At 41.1% G+C, this 21688-nt stretch overlaps 3 protein-coding genes across 5 annotated transcripts; 1 reads left to right on the plus strand and 2 right to left on the minus strand.

Moving 5' to 3' along the window:
• Nucleotides 1–152: 152 nt before the first annotated feature.
• LOC144063858 (aryl hydrocarbon receptor-like) lies at nucleotides 153–9426 on the minus strand. 2 transcript variants are annotated; one of them, XM_077585784.1, is made up of 11 exons: nucleotides 9085–9426; nucleotides 7701–7945; nucleotides 5197–5297; nucleotides 5017–5106; nucleotides 4206–4317; nucleotides 4019–4128; nucleotides 3695–3882; nucleotides 3402–3511; nucleotides 3181–3322; nucleotides 1614–2613; nucleotides 153–1504 (listed from the first exon to the last, which is right to left on the minus strand). In XM_077585784.1, the coding sequence occupies exons 1-11, from the start codon at nucleotides 9141–9143 to the stop codon at nucleotides 1421–1423; spliced, it is 2241 nt and encodes a 746-aa protein (XP_077441910.1). In that variant the 5' UTR covers nucleotides 9144–9426; the 3' UTR covers nucleotides 153–1420. The 2 variants fall into 2 exon arrangements, with proteins under 2 accessions (XP_077441910.1, XP_077441911.1); XM_077585785.1 differs by having other exon boundaries at nucleotides 7701–7879; nucleotides 9085–9423.
• A 604-nt stretch (nucleotides 9427–10030) lies between these two features.
• Nucleotides 10031–14906, plus strand: LOC144063861 (vesicle-associated membrane protein 8). The gene is made up of 3 exons (XM_077585790.1): nucleotides 10031–10546; nucleotides 12409–12573; nucleotides 12728–14906. The coding sequence occupies exons 1-3, from the start codon at nucleotides 10544–10546 to the stop codon at nucleotides 12863–12865; spliced, it is 306 nt and encodes a 101-aa protein (XP_077441916.1). The 5' UTR covers nucleotides 10031–10543; the 3' UTR covers nucleotides 12866–14906.
• LOC144063859 (heterogeneous nuclear ribonucleoprotein D0-like) lies at nucleotides 14644–21687 on the minus strand. Of its 2 annotated transcripts, none has more exons than XM_077585788.1 (8): nucleotides 21541–21687; nucleotides 20093–20261; nucleotides 19710–19871; nucleotides 19502–19633; nucleotides 19309–19408; nucleotides 19054–19197; nucleotides 16721–16822; nucleotides 14644–15000 (listed from the first exon to the last, which is right to left on the minus strand). In XM_077585788.1, the coding sequence occupies exons 1-7, from the start codon at nucleotides 21612–21614 to the stop codon at nucleotides 16755–16757; spliced, it is 849 nt and encodes a 282-aa protein (XP_077441914.1). In that variant the 5' UTR covers nucleotides 21615–21687; the 3' UTR covers nucleotides 14644–15000; nucleotides 16721–16754. The 2 variants fall into 2 exon arrangements, with proteins under 2 accessions (XP_077441914.1, XP_077441913.1); XM_077585787.1 differs by having other exon boundaries at nucleotides 21151–21597.
• Between the last annotated feature and the right edge of the window lies 1 nt (nucleotide 21688).

Here is a 21688-nt window from a genome sequence, read left to right on the forward strand (position 1 = left end):
TTCTTGCAACGCCAGGAAAAAAAAAACCTCTGCCATGTCAGCTCGTATAAGGAAAAAAAAAAAACGTGCTTCTTGCAGTTTTATCTTGTGCCACACGGTGGCGCCAAATCAAAGGCACAAATCCAGCTTTGTTTGGACAGATACTAAAGAACAACAAAAAAACACTTTATTTTCTCTTACACACTACAAGACACATATTTTCCTTTATATCAAATACCACAAATTGTATCCGCTTTTACCATTACAAATATGTAGGTACTACCGGGTACTGCAAATGGTACCTGGAATGGTACCAACTTGCTTTTCATGCCTTCCCATTTGGTAAAAAGTAGATATTAAAAACAGCACTAATACAGAAATAGTACCTGTTTTTGCTAATGAAAAAAAAAAAAAAGGCACCACCGGGTGGTGAATACAAGCAAAAGTCTTGTTGGCAGAGTTTACATTTGACGATGATGTTTGGTCTTCATGTTGAGCTGCCGGAGAGCCGTCCATCATTGTCTGCCCCGAGTGCTGTCCATCATCTCTCTAAACGAGCACACACGGATGCTTTACAAGCCATTCCTAAAAGCTCGGTGAAACATTTGAATGCGCATTAGCAGCTATACAAAAGCGTTGCTATGACTTGGCCTATAAATGCTAAACGTTAATTTTCAGTAACATAAATCAAATGTAAATTGCAGTTCTTTATATGTTGCCAGATAATTGGCAAGTTGGACATTTGTCCGCTTTTTGAGCGTCAAACTTGTCTCAAAAAGTTGCTTTGAAAGCAAAATGTAGATTGTCTTGTATTAGTTCTGGTGATATAGAATTGTATCATATAAATATATATATATATATATATATATATTTTAAAATCTGCATTCTGGAATGTATTTACGTGCTCGACTTTTTCCACATTTCTTACCTTCTATTGTGCAACACAGAATTTCATAGAAATCCATTTGAAATGTTATCAGTAAAGGTGATCTAATCCACATTTTGGATTTAATTCTGTATACTTTAAAGTCTGGATCAAGTTGGACAATTTTGTCCTTGGATTTTAGTTTCACATTCTGAAAATAAAAAATAAAATAATAATAATTTTTTTTTTTTTTTTTTGCAAATCTATGCTGTTAAATGTAGTCATTTAATCTCGAGGAATTTGCTATAATCTCAACAAAAACCTTTTGTTGCCACTTTGAGAATAAGGCTGCAACGTAACAAAATGTGGAAAACGTGAATCACTGAATAATTCCGAGATGCACCGTATAAATGAAACGTCCTTTAGTCTTTAATTATGGCTTTCTTCAGTTTTTGAAGCTTTGTGAAAAAGAGCATAAAACACAGCAGAGCTTCAGTCCCTTTGAAATGAGAAGGCTTTTTGTTTCCTCTCCACGAGGTGTTTTCGGGCGGCATTTTAAGGGTCCCGGGGGGTGGCTTAGGGGCCGGTGCTTGGGGACAGGTTGATGCTCCCGGGGGGATGCACCGGGAAGGCGTACGGGTTCAGGGGGACTTTGGGCATCTGTGGAGCGGGGAAACGCAGAAAGAACATTTACACAGCAAAGTTAACCGTTATAAAATAAACCGTCATCAAAGAAGCAGCGCTCGTTTTGCCCGTTTGCCCGATTTACTTGCGCTTGACCATTCCAGCAGAAGAAGGTGGACTGCAGCGCTCCGTTTTCAGCGGGACGTTCCAGTCGGAACACGCCCGCCTTTGACGTATCGCCGAGCGCGGGAAGCTGCGTCTGGCCGGCGGTTGTGGCGGCGGGCCAGGCTCGTCCCACCGCTTGCGGCAGAGCCGAGCCTGAGTTTGGAGCGCCGATGTGGGCTAGTCCCACACATGGGGGCCCCCGGGGGCCGGGAGGACCGGAGTCTGATAGGGGCTCGTACATGCAGCTGCCGGAAAATTGCGGGCCCGTGGCGTCCGCGTGGGGGGCGGGAGAAGGTTGCCAAGTGGTTTCAAAGCGGCAGGAGCGGGCGGGAATCCCGTGGTGGTGAGGACCGTCCTGTCCCAGATGAGCGTTGTGAGACGCCGACGCACTGGAAAACAAGCCGTCCTGTCCGCTTTCCCCTCCTGAGTTTTTTATCCCGAGGGCCTCCTCCACATAGGAGAAGACGTCGTTGGCCAGGATGCGGTCCAGGTCTCGGTCCTGGTTCATCCTGAGGAGCGTCTTCTCCCAGTCCCGCAGCTCGTGCCGCCCTACCTCCAGACTGTCCAGCCCGCCGTCGCCCAAGTCTCCCAGGATCTGCTCCAGCGAGTCCAGCATGGGGTGCGAGGTCAACCCCCCGGCGCCGGCCGTCTCCTCCAGCTGACCCGGAACGCTGAGCAGAGCGTGGCTGTCGGAGAAGGCTCGCTCCAGAGGCTGATCCGGGTCCGTTTCGTCGACGCGGGGGAAGGCGGCGTGCTGGGCGACGGGATTCTGGGAATAAAGTGAGCGGTCTTGGCGCTGTAAGGATCCCAAGATGGAGCTGGGATCGAGAGGATTTTCCGCCGGCGCCGCCGCGGTGCCCGGAGGGCCCGGGATGGCGAAGACATCCAGGGAAAGGTCGTACAGGACGCCTTCTCCCGTGGCTAAGTTGAAGGGCAGTTGCTGTCTCCTCTGCTGCAGGTGCTCCTCCCCCTCTTCATTCCTGCCAGGCACGTTCATTTTTCACAATTCCCGTCAAGGTTCGACCCAATATCAAAATGATCTGGATTTCTAATTTAGATCCAAATCATTATCAGCGTCAAAGATTTGACCTAACTCAAATTTGAAACCCATGATCCAGATCCAGAGTTTGAATCCGTAAGTGGCTCTCGAGTTTGGATCTGGATTCTGATCCAATTTTTCCTTGGCTCACACAAAACGCCAACCCCAAATTTGAAACGCGTTCACATCTTTTTCAGTAAAAGTTGGCGGTTCCAAAAATTGATCCAGGTCTAGAGTTTGGATCTAGAGCCAGATTTAAAGTTTGGATCTAGGCCCAATCAGAATCAAAACAAAATCAATTTTGTCCCCGAGAACCCCCGTTCACACAATTCTCAATTCTGACCCTGATCTAGATTTAAGATCTGGTTGTGGCTCGGGTTCAAAAGTGCTTCTGCACACCAACATTTGTGAGCGTGACCTATTTCTCACATTCGGATTCAAAAGATCATCATTGTGCCATTTTTTTTTTTATGTTAAAGCTGATCCTGAATTAATGATGGCCGCTTACGTTAGAGGTTTCTGGCGGGCGACGATGAAGTCCGGCCGGCCGTCTTTGAAGACGACGCGGGCGGTGGCTTGCACCCACAACCACTGTCCCGTCTTTGTGAGCAGCCGGAAGAAAGTGAAGCCGCTGTCTCCCGTCTTGATCACTGTGGGACGGAGGGGACGGACAATTTAGAAAAATGAGTTGCGGGATTATTTCTACGTGGTGGCGACTCGGCGACGCACTCCTGAGGTGGTTGTCGGCGCAGTACATCATGTCGGCGGCGTGCACAAACTGATAGCCGGAACCCGGGGTGATCAACTCCATCTCAGAGTAACCCAACACCAGTTTGCCCCTGACGAGAATGCAAACGTGGATTAAAGGCATTTCAATCCCAAAATGAAAATTGAAAAAAAAAAAAAAAAAATGCAGTTTGTGCACTACATTGCAATGTTGTTTTGAAATCAAGTCATTGTCCGGCCCTGCTCGTTAGTCAGGGTCGCACCCGTCTTTACACGTGGCATGCAGGTCCTGGTACCTGGTGTCCACAGCCAAGGGGGCAAAGTCCATCCGGTGCTTGGTCTGGAAAATGAGCGTCCTGGTGCGGATCTCCATGACGGGCGGCGGCTGTAGCGGCGTGGCGATGGCGAACAGGGCCAGCAGGGGGCTCCCCTCGGGGCCGCCGTCCTCCCGCAGGTACTTCAGATGGCCAGAGAATTTTAAAGCCTGCGCGAGGGAGGCCATGCTAACATTAGCATTTAGCGCTAAGGGACCTTAGAGCTACATACCGGACATCACGCCGCAATTTGGGTCGCTCCTGTAATCACACCCAATATCCAGAACTTTTTTGTGAGTTAGTCACCAAGAATCCAGACGTGTTGTCCAGGAGGCAGCGGAGGCGGCAGCAGAAGCTCCTCTCCAGGAAGAAGGCGTGCTCCTGCGGCAGGATGCTGAGCGAGCTGCCCTTCGTCGCTTTTACGCCGCGGCAGAGAAAACAATGAATGTTTATGACGACGATCGCCGCCATTTTCGCGTGCTCTGGAACTCACTGGCGCGGGCCCCACTCTCGTTGAGGTGGACGCCGAGCTTCAGCTGGCAGTTGAACATTTCTCTGTCGTCGATGTGGACGAGGTCAAAGACGCTCTGCTGCACCACGTCAGACTGAGAACACCAACAAGAAGGCGGCGTGAATGGGTGGATTCATTATCGGCTGTAAATATCACGTAAATAACACACATAAAAATAAACAAAAATCACTGTTTCCCCCTGTTTATATCAGGTGTGTCAAACATACTGCCCGTGAACCAGAACCGGCCCGTCGGTGGGGATTCAATCTGGTCCGTGAGGACAGAAGATGAACTGCAGTTTTTCAATAAAATGAATTGTTGCTATTTCTGACCACTGGAGGGCGCACTGATTACCACTTAAAAGACATTCTGAAAAAATTGCCATTCATTTTTGTTAAGAAATATCAAATTACAAATTATAAATTAATTATACAAATAATTATAATAATAATAATAATAATAATAATAAATTATTATGAAATATTTTCAGAATATACATGTAATTATTTGCACCCCCCAAAAAAAGAGAAATATTATGACCTGTCGTTATTTATAGTTTATTAAGTCACAGACCAATTTAGGATTAAATTTGACAAAAAAAAAAAACAGTTTGACATCCCTATCAGTACCTAAACTTTAAAAAAATAAATAGAATCACTGATTTACAGCGCGTTTCATACCCAACTGTAACTCGATATGCTTCACATACTGTAATTAAAAGTACAACATTGAAAAGCACTTACAGACTTAAAGAGATTTAAAAGCCAACGAAAGAATTAAAAGCAGCTCTTACCTGATGGAATCCCAGGAAGTCCTGGATGGTGGGCGACGTGTAGAAGACGGTGCCGTCGCCCGACACCACCAAGACGAAGCCGTTGAGCGACTGCGGGAAGAGGCGGCGCCGGCCAATTAGCGAGGACCACAACGGGCCAAACGGGCAAAAAAAGCGCCCACGTGAGTAACGGCGTCACACCTTGAGGAGGAGCTCGCCCTCGGACAAACCGACGCCGTCCAGCGACACCGAGCGGCCATCGCCGTCGGAGGGGCGGGGCGTCGCGCATTTCCTGCGCTGCGCTGCAAAGGAAAGTCATTCCATTTTTTAAAAATTTTGTCCCTGTAGTGTTTAAAATTACTTTAGCGCCATCTAGTGTTTTGGGGTTTAATTCATTAATAAAGTTTTTTTGTGTGTGCCTGTTTTGTTGGTGGTCCTTGAATGCGTAATCGGGCAAAATCAAAAGTAAAAACATCTTTCTGCCTCCCTCCTGATGCAGCTACTAAAAATGTGTGTGAAGATGACATTTTTGTGGCTGGTGACAAATGAGAGTGGATATTTAAAGGACCTCTTTAAGGGTTAATCTAATCTCCCGTCATCACAACAAGGACTCCTTTTCCCTTACGGTAATGACTGTATGGCACGCAAAGCAGCTTCCTCGTCCCCCTCCTCCCGCTCGCTACGCCTCCCTTTTCAAAACAATCCCGCTGGATGGGGCCGCTCCTCTCCCCCCACAAACCCAGGAATTTCCCCTGACATGCTGGTCAAGAAGCGGGCGTCACGTGACCGCAAGAATCTTCCCGTTTGTTGTTGTAGCAGGAGCCCGCTCGGGAACGGCGTCCAACTCCCGAGTTCGTCTTTCGGGGCTTCGAGCGATTATTCCCATTTGCCAAAGACGCCATCCGACCTCCGCGCCATATCCATTATTCATCCAGCAGCGTCCTGTTCCGCCGCCGCAAAAATGCTACACGTCCATGTTCTCTTCAAACTCTTGGAAATGGAAAAACTTGACAGTGTGCGTGTTCCTGCTGAGTGTCTGCCAGGTCGAGATGCCGCATGTTGGATACATTGTTTATTTGCCTGTGACTTTAATACCGAATCAAGAAAAATCTAACAAGTATAAAAAATTTACTAAATACCTCTAAAAATATAAAACGTTTTTTTTTTTTTTTTTAATCGGTATGAAATACACGCGTTAAAAAATACCTCTAAAAATATAAAACGTTTTTTTTTTTAATCGGTATGAAATATACGCGTTAAAAAATATCTCTAAAAATATAAAACGTTTTTTTTTTAAATCGGTATGAAATACACGCGTTAAAAAATACCTCTAAAAATATAAAACGTTTTTTTTTTTAAATCGGTATGAAATACACGCGTTAAAAAATACCTCTAAAAATATATATAAAAAAAATTTAAATCGGTATGAAATACACACGTTAAAAAATACCTCTAAAAATATAAAACGTTTATTTTTTAATCGGTATGAAATACACGCGTTAAAAAATACTCCTCCACCTTTGCTGCGTCACTTGAAATATAAAACAATACAAAATGTAAATATAATTAAATGTATTTAAAAAATAATTGCAATCAAAATATAATCGTGGAAATATTACACTACAATATTAAAAAAAATTTAAAAAATAAAAATACAGATACAAAATACAAATAAAAAATAAGGAAATATTACAAAATATATTAAATAAAAAGTGCATTGTAAAATACAAACAAATATATATATAAAATGATTTTTAAAATTGACAAATAAAAATAATCACTAAAAATACAATTTAAAAAATCTCAATTTGAAATGTGTAAACAAAAAAGTAGTACAACACAATAACTAAAAAGACATTAAAAAAATAGAAAATTTAAAAAAATGAAATGAAAATACAATGAAAGTAAAATATATATTTTAAAATGTATATTATATATTAAGCATAAAAAAAATATGAATATGTTAACATGCCCTCCACCATTGGCGTGTTAGTTGTTAAAAACAAATGGATTAAAAAAATAAATCCTACTTGTTTTTAGTGTTGTTCCGAATTCCAATATTGTTTTTTTGGCCCCCGATACCGATTCCAATCATGTAGCTATATAAAAATAAAATACCAATACAAATTAGAAAAAAAACATATGGCAATAATGACATAAAAACACAGTAATATTTTGAATAAGTGTAGATATAAAAAACACACAAAATAAATATAAATAAATAAAAGCCAAGGGAATCATTAATGGCTCGTCCATGACCGTGTTTGTTTTGAAAACTTTACTTTTCTATGAATTTGGGGAACCTTACGCAGATTCATTACTAAACATTAGGGCTGGGCAATATGGCCCAAAAATAAAATCTCGATTTTTGCAGTCATTCAGGACGATTACGATTTGAATCTATTTTAATCTAATAAACCCAACAAACATTTATTTAAAGGTTCAAAAATAATTCCTGTGCAAAATGTTAAGACTGATTCTAAATTAGTTTTAACAAATTTAATAGTCTATGTATCGAATTAATTCGATTTATTGCCCAGTCCTACTAAACATTCCTTTCGACGGAAAACTAACACAAAGCTTGTGGGGCTAAACGACCCCTTGGCTCAGCTTCCAACCCATGAGGTAAATTAAATCAGGCTATTATAAAGTTAGTAATGTTGAGCTTGAAAAAGAGATGAAGTACGACGCGGCACTGAACTTACTGTGAACGTAACTCTTGACTTTGAGGTATCCCACGCTGAGCCGCAGCACCGATAGCTTGTCCAGGCGGTTGCGAACCTCCTCGGAGAACGGCAGCAGGCCGGTCAGGCGCTCCAGCTCCACATTTAGGCGGTCCCGGTGCCGCTTGGACGGGTTGGTCTTCACGGGCGGAGTCGCGGCACTTAGACAGCAACAACACCAAAGGGGTTCAGTGGCACGAAAAGCGCACATATGGAAAATATTCCTTCTGCAAGCAAGGCAAGATGGACCGGGCTATTTAATAACAGAGTAATAGTTGCTCAAAATTACAGTGCAATACAGTGTTCCTCTGCTTCAGTGCAGTTATTTACGCAAAAAATCCCCCCCCCCCCCCTCCCCCGAATTAACAACAGTATGTCTTCAGTGTTGTACCACAGAGAATTTAGCCTGAGAGTATTGTTCTGTTTGTACGTTGCTGCTTCCCGTGTGATAAAGTAGCAGTTGTTGAACGGCTTAGAATGACCGTAAGAACTGTGCTAATGATCCGTTAGCCTGTCTATGGCGTTTTCCATTCTGTGTTAGCATTAAGCTAGCACACTTTATGTTTTAAGTATGCAATATTTCGTTCCCTTTAGTTTTTTTTTTTTATTTTGTTGACAAGTATCTTACAGCAAGCATGCTTTGCCTCCTATTTGAAGAACCATATGAGCAAGAGAGTAAGAGCAGAATATTTTTTTTAAGTATTTTAAGTTTTTCAAAATTTCAGGGGTTTTTATAACAACTTTAAATGTGTTCATGGGATATGAGAGAAGTAAAATAGTAATAATGTATCTTACCTATAACGTCCTCGGCTATTATTTGCTTTTGTGTTAAGGCCTGGGCATCCTTGTGCCAAGAAACTATGTTGAATTGAGTTGAGGAGCTTGACTAGAAGTGTTGTGTACATATGGGTGGGTGTGTTCATATAGGTGTGTATGTGCTTACATGAGGGGCGGATTCATGTATGATCGTGTTCCCCTTTCTATTGCTTTTATCCGCATACAACAGTGTGTTGCATTTGATGCCATTTATTTCATATTATAATACACAAATATTGCTTATTCATCGTCCTGATATTTTTTCGTTCTTCTTGACTTGGAAGGCAACCTGCAATGTTGGACCCGCACAGCCAGTCAGCGATATCAACAGCCGCCATCACCTAACCCGCATCTACCTGTCCGGAAATGCCCAAATTTGGCCAAACACGGACAAAGTGGACTGCGTTATGGTTATGACGCCGTTTACAAGTTCAACGACAGTGGTAAGATGACGTAACTGACTTGATGATAGACGACGTTTATCAAAACACTTGTTAGAAGTCACTGAATGATTACGTAAGTGTAAAAGAGTGCATACATGAGCACGTACTTCTTCTGAATGGGCTTTTTCCTCCTCTTCACCGCGTAAACGCCGACATTTCCCTGCATGGTGGCGTTCGGTTTAGTTACAGCCGAGGTTCACTCCGCTTCAGCCGGAGGAAGGCAACTCGTGTCCTCCTAAATCGCATTTAACGTCGATATCCGGAATCCTCGACGCTCTCCAGACGCGGATTTTCATCGGCGGCGTCTCCACTTCGACGTGTAATCCAAAAATACTCGACGCGAGCCGAGGGAAAGAACATTCACGCAAGACAAAAATCTCGCCAAGTTTTCCAGTAGAGTTGCCTGCTTGTGAGTGTGCAACAGCCTCCTTTCCGCCTCGGCCAATCACCGCGTCCGATACACGAGCAGCCGTCTAGGTCGCCAATTGTCATTGGAGGAAACTTTCTCTTTTGTTACGTCCGGAATCAACAAATGCCAAATGTATGTTTTCAATTTTTCAATTCACATGTATATTCTCCACATGCGAAACTAAATTACCTCACGTTTAATTGTATTTTTAAAATGTGAATGTCACCATTAATCAGATTTTACGACGGTGACGCCGTTTCCTGTCGCCTGCGTGTCTCTGGCGTAATGTATACGACATCGCCACCCAGAGGTAGTGGCTATTAATAGCAGGGGACAATTACAAATATCCGGGAATTTATGATATTTCAGCAATACAAATGCTTCCTTCACACGGTGAAAACAAACAGCGTGTTGTATTGCTTTTGCATGTGACCATCATACAAACCAGGCAGATTATTATAATTTATTATTATTATTATTAGATTATTATAAAGAAAAAAAAACACACATTTTAACAAGAACGTTAGTATTTTTTTATTGATATTGAGTTCCCTGGCACAAGAATACCACAAGATGGCGCCAAAGCAATACTTTAACATTAGACAGGCTTTTGGCCTGGCAACAAAAACAGTGGAAAGGTGAGTTATTCAGCAAATATCCGAGGATAGGCCAATATGCGGGAGAAACTGTTAACTCATGCTTAATTTGTCCTTATTTAATGTATCTGGCACATTGCGCTGCGCGTTTAAAGGCAATCAATCTGACAAACGCAAGAACGAGGAAATCAAGTGGCGCCATCAGCTGACTTTGCGCTTAACTGCTTGCTACTCTTGAGTGACCTTTGAGCTTACACGTCTCCTGCATTGACCCAGAGCCAGTCACACACACACACACACAAAAAAAACACGGGGGAAAAAAAAACCCTCATGTGTACTACTTCTTTGCTCACAAAAGGAGGAAATGAAAGTGCAAAGATGGCTTCTGGGGCCCCGCCGGTAGCAGCTGTTGTCAAGCCAGTGAGACTTTGATTGAGGCGGGTGGGAGTTAATGAGTAACTCAGCAGAGGTGGAACCTTCAGCAGCCAAGTCACAAGAAGCAGCACAGATCAGCGCCTGCCAATTTTAGTTTTGGATTATTAACCCACAAGTGGAGTTACTATGGTGAGTGCGGGGTTATTTTTGTCACTCTTTCCCCTCTTCTTGTATCCGGGAGGCTTTTCCTTTCCTGTAAGTGTTTTTGAGGCTGTCATGTGACGGGACGTAAAGCTTGGCGGATGACGCCAGGCTGTGCGGTTGCGAGAGTTTAGGGCAGTTAAGCGTTGGTCATTGTTTGTTTTTTTCCGATTGTGTTGTTCACTGAGGAGGAAGTTCATCGATACTGATAAGATTAGATGGAGTTTGATAGACAAACCAAAAATGCTGTACTGGTGTGTGTCAGCGGGTGTGATCATGCCGCGAATATGACAGTACTAAAAAGAAGAAGGTTTCCGGGTTTGGGCGTTGGGTCCATTAAATTGTCTTCAATGCCGACAAACACATGAATGCAAGGTTGTCAAAATGTTTAAAAGGAAACATTAGGTAAGTTGAAGACTCTAAATTGTCTGATATTTAACTCATTCACTGCCATTGACGTCAAAAATTCATTTGAACTATTTCTATTAGTTGAACATTTTTTCCACTTTTGTTAACAAGAGTATGAAAACCTAGAAGAAGAAAAATATTGTACATCTAGAACAGATATAAAATGTATGATTGATCGGGAGTTAATTATTGAAGTTACATTTTTTAATCGTAATTAATTGCATGACTTCACAAGTTAATTTACGATTAATCACAAATTTCGTATCTGTTCTGAAAGTGCAATTAAAAAAGTAGGTTTTTATACTCTTGTTAACAATTGTAAGAAAATGTTAAACTAAGCGAAATAGTTCAAATGAACATTTGACGTCTATAACCGTTAATGGCAGTGAATGAGTTAATAATATTAAAAATAAAAATAAATTGTCAGATTTTTTTGCTGCGCTACTTCTATCAGACACCAAATTGTCTTTTATGTTTATGGTCGGTTGGACAAATAAGATACAAAAAAAAAAACATGGACACGTAACAAAGCAAACAAAACATGTTCAGTTCACTGAAAATAAAAATGTCTGATGTTTCCGAAAACTCATTAATTTAAAGCTGCTCTATGTAACAATTTGGCCAAAAATATCTTTACAATAGCCTTTTTATTTGACCGTCCTTAACTGTTCACAACGGGTAACCCTGCAAGCCTCTGGCCAATAGTTTTCAGGCAGAATTTGGGTTTGAATTTCCCGCCCTGCGGCTACGGATGTGACGGTCATGTTTGCATTGTGTATGTGAAGAACGGAAAATGCATTTTGATTGAAATTTGTGACGAACAAGAAATGAAATTTGATAATATCCACACAGAATTATTTACAGAAATAACTCTTGGAGCTGTCTGAATGTTATTGCTTTTTTATTATTTATTTTTTTATTGCAATTTTTTTAATTTATTTATTTTATTTGTTCCCCGTTTTCAATTTTATTTTTATTTAAGGATTAGTGTCAATTGGATTAACTGGTATTTGTATTAGTCTTCTATGTTCAATAAATGTTTTTTTAAAAAAGAAGGGAAAATGCAGTTTCCTTTTTCAGTCACAGGTGGCAGTAATGATTCAAAACTTCCGAAGAATCTGTATGTAAAACCGTACGTTAGATTCCCTGAGGACTAATTTGTCGTCAATGTTTAAGAAAAGACATTTAAGCTTGAACATTGGTTGAAATCGTTGAAGACCGAAATGAGTTTGAAAACATACATTTTAGATTCATTTAGTGAAGACTTTGAGGTTTGCGTAAACACAGGATCAGATATTGTTGAGTTTGAAAATACGTTGGGTTTTCCAAACTAAATGTTCTCTGACGTAAACTGATATATTTGATTTTTGAAGACAAAATGGACAGTTTTGTTTTTTCCCGACTATTGACTGCCTGGGACGTATTTCCCCCCCCCCTGGCAGGCTGACCCAAACGTCCCCTCGGCCGGCTCAGCTTCCAAGCTGGAGCACGTGCAAGGTCAAGTGAACGAGGTGAAGGTCATCCTGAAGGACAACATCGACAAAGTGTTGGAGCGAGGAGACCGTCTGGACGACTTGATTGGCAAGACCGGCGACCTGCAGGCGTCGGTGAGCTACCAGGGAGGTCGTCAGTCCAGTTGTGTTTTGTGGCCCTGCGTTTTCACGTAGCAAAGTGTACCACGATACGCATTTTCAGTTTCTTCACAACGGTACGGCCCCATTTTCATTTCATTTCATGTTCATGTCTTTTTTTTTTTTGCAGGCCGACTCGTTCCAAAGAACCTCGACGCGAGTGGCCCGGAAGTACTGGTGGAAAAACATCAAAATGCTCATCATCATCGGCGTGATCGTGCTGAGCATCCTCATTCTAATCATCCTCGCCGCGACCAACGTTATATAATCAGCCGTTTTAGACATTTAAAGGGATCGACGACGGAAAGCAAATTTTGTTTTGAGAATAATTGAGCAATTATTCACGAGCCTTGATATGCAACTTAAGGTCCATGTTAGCAGTACGCTTATTTGTCGTCACTAGTAAGACAATCCGGTGTATGCGCAACCAGTTTATGCGTTGGGCAAAACATGGCGAAATCCTTCAGAAGGCGATTGGAACAAAGCACCTCATGTCGTCAAGCTGTTATGCTAGTTGTTGTGGCATACAAGTGTGCGAACCCGTTTCTGGGTTTAGTTAACTCTTTGACTGCCAAAAACGTTAAATAACGTTTAGTAAAATCCTATGGAGGAGTGCCAAAGACGTTAAAAGACGTTTGTTTCAAAACAGAGGTGAAACTAACCGTTTTCTATTGTTGATTACTGAAAAACGGAATAAGGTAGAAACAAACTTTTTTTTCTGATGAAAGATGAGAGTCCGATCTTTCATTTGGTAGTATGTGTGTTTCCATAGTCCAAACACATAATTTTCTATGGACCTTGAAAGATCAGTCAAAATGCTAAAAATCGGCTGGCACCCACGGCATCCCTTTTCTGAAAACATCTGGCAGTCAAAGAGTTAACTCTTTCCAGTGGATACAGCACACTAGAACGACGGTTGTCTTACTAGTAGCGTTTTCCCCACCGCTACGCTCTAAAAAGAGAATTGTTGAACTAATTTAAGAATACAAATTGAATTGTTGAGCAACTTAAAAAAAATAAAAATAATAATAATTCAATTGGTAACACAATTGACTTAAGTTAATCCAAAGTGAATATATTTAGTTTAATTAATTATCAGTTCATTAAACTTAATATATTCACTTTGCATTAATTTAATGGGGTATATGCCACAGAGGAGGGCGGGACTTCAGACTTCCTGGTTTTCACACATCAGCTTTGTTTCCGTTTGTCGTTTGCGACGTGTGGGCCGCGTCCCAATCCTTGCGCTTCCGCTTTTGTGCGAGTGTGTAAGTGTGTCTGTCTCAATTGTCCAAAGCATTTCGAAGTGTTGAGACGCCCTGTGCGCTCCCGCCGAGCGGTGGCGAGTGTGGGAACGCGGCCATCACGACGCTGACGTGTGAAACCAGGGAGTCTGTGGCATCGACTCCATTCGTGTTTCCAATTCAAGCAGTTTGTCAACAATTCAATTTGTAATCTTAAATTGATTCAACAATTCTCATTTTTTTTAGAGTGTAGTGCCACATTTGGTCATCTACTACATAATTAAACTTTAATAAAAAAAATACTGTGATGCACTAGTAACATTACTCAGCCCATCTAGTAGGCATATGTCACGCACTAGTAGCATCCTGGACCTTACAAGTACAACCAAATTTATACTAGTAGTTCTGCCTCATTAATGTTTTACTAGTTTGAAATGTCATACAGTAGTGAAAAAAATACATTACTAGTATCACACAGTCTTAGCAATACTTTTTTTCTTTACTAAAACAATTCAGCACACTAGTTGTTTTTTTTTCCCCTTCTCGCCACTCTTAGTGCCATTTTTGGCCTACGTGTTTGTAATTCAACCATACTAGCAAGCTACTATGCTACACTAGTGATACTAGTATGCATGTCACATGCTCGCGGCCTCCTTGACCAATACGAGTTGCACGTCGTGAGGCACTAAGGACAAAGCGTCGACTAGTACACGGACCTAAAGCTGCATACGCAATAAATGCTCAGAAAGCTCACACTCCCGGCTGCCTCCGTGCAACGTTGACCCACAAAATTATTTTGAAATCCAAACCAAGTGTTTTATTGTTTTGTCACGCTTACATCGAATACAATTTGTGTGTATATATACGAATGTTGTATAGATCTGATGATCAGAATAAGGTAAATGTGCATCAACAGCTGTAAATAAGTGTCTAATAATGAAGCCATTCACAATACAAAAAAAAAGTGGCTAAAGCTCCTCTAAATGAAGGCGAAAATCCCCAAAACAACAAAAAAAAATGGTATAAAATCCAGGGAACACTCCGGAAAATAAAACGTAAATATGGGCTCTTGAGTTTGTTTGTTTTTCTTACAATCAGCACGAGGGCGTTGAGGCCTCTCCGCCGCCCGTCGTCCTCCATCCTCTCGCTCCCGCGACACCTGTGGAAAGACGCACACGTCAGCCGCCACACGCGCACGCCTTTGGCACAGCACAATAAATAGGAATCCCCCGTGTGCCAAAAAAAAAATATATATTAACATTAACACACGTTAAATAGAAAAGCAATCTTGAAGACTAGAAGAAAAAAAATGGTCATTACAAAAAAGGAAACATTGCGTGCAAATGTCTGTAAAGGTGGCAATTCTTGTCGTTTTACATTTTATATTTCTACTTTTACAGAAAAGTTACAGGAAGTCAGTAACACAGAAGAGAAGACATGTCGAAGAAAGCAAACGTTATCCCCCAACACAACGGCGCCGTCCATAGAAGCTGTTAGCTCATGGACAAGAGACAAAAAGCATCAGGAGTGCAAAAAAAGATTAACAACTGCATTGCTGTAGTATCCTTTGGAGAGCAAATACTTAATTCCAAATAATCATTACTTGTGGTGGGGGCCTGTAAAAAATTATGCAAATTTAACCGCATACAGTGGTGCCTTGAGATACTAGTTTAATTCGTTCCTTGACCATGCTCGTGTAACAAATCATCTTCCCCCGTCGAAATGAAATGCCATGAATCTGATCCAGAACCCCCGCCCCCATAAAAAAACACATTTTGTAATGTTGTTTTTTTTTTTTAACACACAGTAATAAATAAATTTAATGTAAACAATGGGTTTAAATTCAGTTCAGATTGCGCTGCCTGGTGCATTCCCCTTGGCCACATGGGGGCAGTATAATACAGACAGATGCATTTAAATTGATTTTGTTTGAGCCAACCCCGTTTTTCATGGAAAACACTTATTGGTGATTTATCACCATGTTTTCAATCACTTTTGGGTCTTAAAAAAAAAAAAAGTCCTCCCACCCACTGATGCCTTTATAATGGCTGTCAATTATATTTCAGATTTTCGCTATTCCTACGGATTTGAATTGCTTATACCAGCACCACACATGCTATTTGTTAGCTCAACTATGCTGTTTTACATTGTTTGCTAGCATCAAGCTAAACCGCTGAAGGTTTGTGCTGGTTTCGCATTCTGTTGTGGTAAATTTGCACTGGGAGTGATTTTGTGTGTTGGTTTTACATAAACAGCTAATGGCCAAATGACTGCTCGGTCACTCGTATCTTAAGGCACCACTACGTACTCTCATAACAACTCAAAATCGGGGTAAAGGAAAGTAGAAAAAAGGGGCAACATCGTATCCCATTTTTTTTTTGTTTTTGTTTTGTTGTTTTCATTTTTAGTTGATATACAGGATGTTGTGAGACCATACCAAACGGCAGCAAGCGAGAGCGTATGCGTCTCGTACCCGGTCCGCATTGAGCGGGCCCTGAGAGTATCTGGAGTCAGCTCATGGCCTGCAAGGAAGCTCCGCTGGCAGGTACAAACAAGGTATGTCAGAGTTAGGAGAGACAACATACTTCCTCTTTTTTTCGTTTTTCTTTTTCGCTTTTCCGTGAACTGTACATCCATTACGGCAGTAGTAGTAGTAGTAGTAGTAGTGCTTTACCTGTTAACTTTACAGTTAAAAAGAAAGAGAAAAAAAAAAAAGGTGCAAAGGAGGCTGCAGGTGTTAAAAATAATCGCCCCCCCGTGTAGCCTCTATGTTACCAAGGAAAATTTATAAATTACAACATAATATTAGCAAACAGTTAATCAACAGGACTACTTTTTTACGTCTTACGGTGAGTGAGGGCATGTTGGATTGGGCATACCTGCTTGTGTCCTTTGAGGTAACCCCCAAGCCTTTTAGTACGGTCTGTAACTGTTGCTGTGAACGGCACGCCGCGGCGACTTGCCGTAGCCGACCGGCTGATCTACAGATGACAGCAAAAAACAACAACAAAGTAATAATAACAACAATAATAAAACAATAAGCACGACATACTAAACCTGCATAATTTTTTTACCAAATGTTATGTGCATTCATTTCTTGTGCCCGAGTTGTATTGTGTCAATTTAAGCCTGGACTGATTTATCGAGTAATTTCATTACACACACAAAAAAAAAAAAAAGTTAAAAGACTTGTTCACCATTCCATGTAGAAATAAGCCCGAGTTAGCAGTCTGGCTAACCTGAGCTCAGAGTCACAACGGGCCAACTTGACACACACACACTCATTCGCCGACTCCCACGTCACTCACCCGACAGGCCCCACCTTTTAAAGCCACACACACTCAAAGTCAAAGTGGTGTTTAATAATGCAAAAATATTTTTTTTTTTATCTGATTACTTGATGGGACACTTACAATAATCGATTCTAAAGCTATTCAAAAAAGATAGTTGGCTTTCTGGTGAAATTTAGGATGGAAATAAAATGCTAAGTATATGATCCTCAATTTTCACCCGAAAGCCCAATATCTCCAAGTTATTGAGTAGTGTAAACTGACTAATAATAAAGGAATTTGGTACTGTTAAACTACTTTAGTTCTGAATAGGCAATCCATACAACAATTGTGATGTCTAACACCCAATACTCACTGGAAAGCAACTGTAGCCATCCCAGACAAATGTGCAAGGCCGCAACGGTGCGTTAAGACACGGCAAAAAAAAAAAAAAAAAAAGACGCTTAATATCATTACGTATCCGACGCAAAGCAGGGTTGCGAATGTCATCTGTAGATGTGGTAAAATACAAAAAAAAAATAAGTGAAAATGAATTTCCACTAGAAAATAAAATATGTAAATATATTTTTTAAGTACATCATTTGTCAATTATTAAAAAAATAAAAATGGTGTTACAAATGTATTTTATGTATGTCAAATTGTTAAAAATGTGAAATGATCCATATTTATGTATTTAGAATTAATTTCATTATAATTATGCAATTTAATAAATTAAGTTTTTTTCATTCCTTATTTTACTAATATTTTTGCATTGCCTAATATCACATTCATGTTCTATTGTTTTATAGCCATATTTTGCCCACCTTTGGCCTACGGAGTCAGCGTAGTATTGATAAAACGGGAGGTTGAATACGACATGAAAACCTTAAGAAACAAAAAACTTATGTAGCGTGCCAGGTCAATAGTTGGCAATGTGCAAATTGCTTTGTGTATGTTTATTACCGTTAACGTGCACGTGAGTGTGTCAAACATCGGCGTTGTAGTAAAGTTTGATCAAGTATTATGAATTCAAACATCAACAGAGCTGTGGTCCAACATTTTTGTTTTGAATGTGATGTCTTCCCCCCCGTTTTGTTAATTAAATCAAAAACGCTGTTGTCAACAAATGAGCGAGGCAAATAGCAAACAGACTATGGGTGGGTGTCATTCAGGGATTATGATTAAGTATTAGCGCAATATTTTGCAAACAATATGATGCAGAAATAACGGCTCTATCAAACATCACAATATACAGGTGCATCTCAATAAGTGGAAAATTCAATTTATTTCAGCAGTTCAATTCAAAAAAGCGGAACTCATAGATTCACTACACACAGATTGTATTATTTCAAGATTTTATTATTTTTTTTTTTAAATAATTTTGATGATTAAAGCTTACAGCTAACAAACCCCAAATTCACCATCTCAAGAAATTAGAATGACACAATCAAAAATGATTTATTAACATAGAAATTAGGTAGGAATTTGCCTTCTGGGAAACAATTAAGCTTAACAAAAAGTGTTGAAATAATTTTTGAGTTTGGAATTGAACTACCGAAATAAAAGAACTTTTCTACAATATTCTAATTTATTGAGATGCACCTGTATATGAAACAGAAGAAGGGAAATCCCATAAAAAAAAACTGTCCTTTCATAATAAGTACACAAAAAAATGAAATAAAACAAAACAAAAATACACTCACAATGTTAATAAAACATGTTTAGAAGCAGTGTTGACATTATAGATTGACAATAGTGACAGTGACAATATTGATATTTGACGGGTGTATTGATACTGTATTGCAACACACAATACAATACATCATATCCATATTTTGCCCCCGAAACCCCCCCACCCCCACCCGCCCCCAACTCCAACCCTCAATAAAAATATGATCTAGCTCGTTCGAATGGTTTACAGAGATCTTCACACATAGACTTACTACTGTCGCCACCGTATCCGTAATAGTTGCCGTAACCATAATCGTAGCCGCCATATCCGCCGTAGCCTTGATTGCCGTAGCCGTAGTTGCTGTAGCCTTGATTCCAGTAGTTGCCGTATCCCTGGTTCCAACTCGGACCAGGACCTACGATCACATACATCGGATCACACACACACAACCTCACGACAATGTAACAACATCTTAATGTCTTTTTTTTTTTTTATTATAAAAAATAAATTTTAGTTATGGACTCACCGCCTCCCCTTCCTCGAGACCTGGGCGAGTACCCTCCTCTGCCTCCCCAGTACTGCTGCTGCTGGTACTGTTCCTTGGACATGGCCACCTTCACTTCACACTGCACATGACAGTCCCGACAGCTTTTTGGTTAAAAAAAAAAACCAAAACCAAAACACATTTCTGGACATCCCAAAGGCGTGTCGGGCATTACCTTGCTCAGTCCGATGTTGTGGTACTTCTTCTCCATGATGATCTTAACCGGTTCCTCCTCCTTGAACGTTATGAAGCAGAAGCCTCTCCTTTTGTTGGTTTTGCTCTCCATGGGAAGCTCGACTGCCTCCACCTGATTAAATAAATCAGAAATATGACTGGTGTTTAATTAAAAAAAAATAGGTAAACGACCCGAATGACAAACTGACCTCTCCAAAGGTGGAAAAGTAATCTCGGACTTTATCCTCGGGAGTATCCGGAGAAAGACCGCCCACGAAGATCTTCTTGACAGGCTCCTTGCTCTTCATGGCCTTGGCTTTTTTGGGGTCAATGACTTTGCCGTTCAGTTTATGTTCCTTCTGTGCGGTGACCTGGGCAACCCAAAAAAATAAAATAAAATCCTGTGGTCTAGTAAAAACCACTTGGTGCACGCCTACCATGTCATGTGGCAACTGTACTGCACTAGTAGTACTATTAGGCCCAATTCGTAGTCACGAGCAAGGATAGTAAATAAATGCTGAAATGCCATTTGAACATTTATTCAAAGCACACAGTTGAAATAAATCCTGAAAAGGCTTTATGGCATTTATACCTTGTCAACACTTGCGGCTTCCTTGAAGAGCACAAAGCCAAATCCCCTGGAGCGGCCGGTCATGGGGTCCAGTTTCAGAGTGCAGTCGATAACGTCCCCAAACTTGGTGAAGTAGTCTTTCAGGTCCTTTTTGGTCGTGTCCCAGCTGAGACCGCCGACAAACACCTTCCTATTGAAAACATGATGATTATGATGATACGGCTTTCATTCATTCACAGGGCACATCAGTAGGGAGGTACGCAACCTAGCAAAAGTGCTGCATTTACAGCAATAATTATTTTTAATCGAATGGGGCAAAAGTAGCCATTCCAGAGTCCCCTGTTGTTTCTGTGTAAAATTGTAGTCATACATGTGGTGTACAGTGAACCCGTGTCTATCACAAGGCACTTTCCAAACCCTCCCACACACTTTACACTAATTAAAACATTTAAAACACACTCTTTAAATTGTTTTTAGTGCCAGTTCTCATTCTCTCGCTGTCAAGTAAAGGGACTAACATCACTTTGAAGAGATGAAAAGTAGAAGTGTGCTTGCTGTAAAATGGATGGCCTAGTTCTATGCTAACATAAAATGATTAACGCCATAAAAAGGCTAAAGAACGTTAGTATAAATGTTAGACTAATTGTTAATCTTGAAACAATTGCTACTTTCACATACTGAGCAGAAAAATGCTGAGAAGTTATAACTACTGTTACTTGTGCATAATTGGGGACCTTCTCTGCCTCTTCTTGCTGTTAATTACACTGTATAACTCCCAGTAGACCTCAGTGATGCACTACACAGAAGTCATACAACTCTAAATCCGAACTTGCCCGTATTTTGTTAAAACCTGAAAATAAATGGGGGGAAAAAAACGCTTTCTTTAACTCCGCGATATAGAGGGGGTCGCCGAAGAGGGGGGAACTCTGTTTAGTACAGTAAAGTGGGCGGGTGGGTCTGAAACGTTGATCAGGTTTACGGTTAAGTACGGTATTTTGTTGACCCTATTTGACTAACAACAGGTACACACAGCTTGAATTTGACTAGTTTGTCATTGAAACACATTTAAAACTTTTCACCCTTCGTCCTCTTCATTTTTACTGGCGTCGATCCTTGCCCCTTCGGCCTCTCCCCCAGCCAGGCCTCCGTCGCCCGCCGCCGTCATGGGGTCGTCACTGTACGACTCGCCGTCCTCCTCCATCCTCATGATGCCCACGTCTTCACTGAACTCGCAGTCGTCCGACATATTTGTTTCTCTTTTCTCTTTTTACGTATTTTATCTTATTTGTAGCTGGCGTCGCGTCAGTGAGAAGAAGCTAAGCTAAGCTAGCTACAATTCTTGGCGCTCACCGCAAGACGAGTTGGAGAGTTAGCCTCACAAATCGGAAGCCTATGCTTCACTTTGACCGCGGGTTAAACCAAATATTTGTCGAAATGGTTATAATTGGTAATATTTGTCATTTATTTACTTGGCAGCCGTTCTCCCTCTTTGCCTACGTCTTCTTCGCTCGAGCGGCGCTTGCTTGGCTCGGTGGCGAAACATGATACACCGCAGCGCCACCTGCAGGGTTGGAGGGCGCACTATATCGTCGCCGAACGTGGACCTCCTGCTCTTGT

Source organism: Vanacampus margaritifer, chromosome 14 (genome assembly GCF_051991255.1).
Source record: "Vanacampus margaritifer isolate UIUO_Vmar chromosome 14, RoL_Vmar_1.0, whole genome shotgun sequence".
Lineage (NCBI taxonomy): Eukaryota > Metazoa > Chordata > Actinopteri > Syngnathiformes > Syngnathidae > Vanacampus > Vanacampus margaritifer.

What these genes read in the sequence shown, in the direction of transcription:
- LOC144063861 (XM_077585790.1), top strand. An exon ending in CCGGCGACCTGCAGGCGTCG is followed by an intron (nt 12,574 to 12,727) that starts GTGAGCTACCAG and finishes TTTTTTTTGCAG; the next exon opens with GCCGACTCGTTCCAAAGAAC.
- LOC144063859 (XM_077585787.1), bottom strand. Translation starts at nt 21,317, where the DNA reads ATGTCGGACGACTGCGAGTTCAGTGAAGACGTGGGCATCATGAGGATG. An exon ending in ACTTTTCCACCTTTGGAGAG is followed by an intron (nt 19,634 to 19,709) that starts GTCAGTTTGTCA and finishes TTATTTAATCAG; the next exon opens with GTGGAGGCAGTCGAGCTTCC. An exon ending in ACAACATCGGACTGAGCAAG is followed by an intron (nt 19,409 to 19,501) that starts GTAATGCCCGAC and finishes TGTCATGTGCAG; the next exon opens with TGTGAAGTGAAGGTGGCCAT.
- LOC144063858 (XM_077585784.1), bottom strand. Translation starts at nt 9,143, where the DNA reads ATGCAGGGAAATGTCGGCGTTTACGCGGTGAAGAGGAGGAAAAAGCCC. An exon ending in AAAAAGCCCATTCAGAAGAA is followed by an intron (nt 7,946 to 9,084) that starts GTACGTGCTCAT and finishes CCTTGCTTGCAG; the next exon opens with AAGGAATATTTTCCATATGT. An exon ending in AGGGCGAGCTCCTCCTCAAG is followed by an intron (nt 5,107 to 5,196) that starts GTGTGACGCCGT and finishes CTCTTCCCGCAG; the next exon opens with TCGCTCAACGGCTTCGTCTT.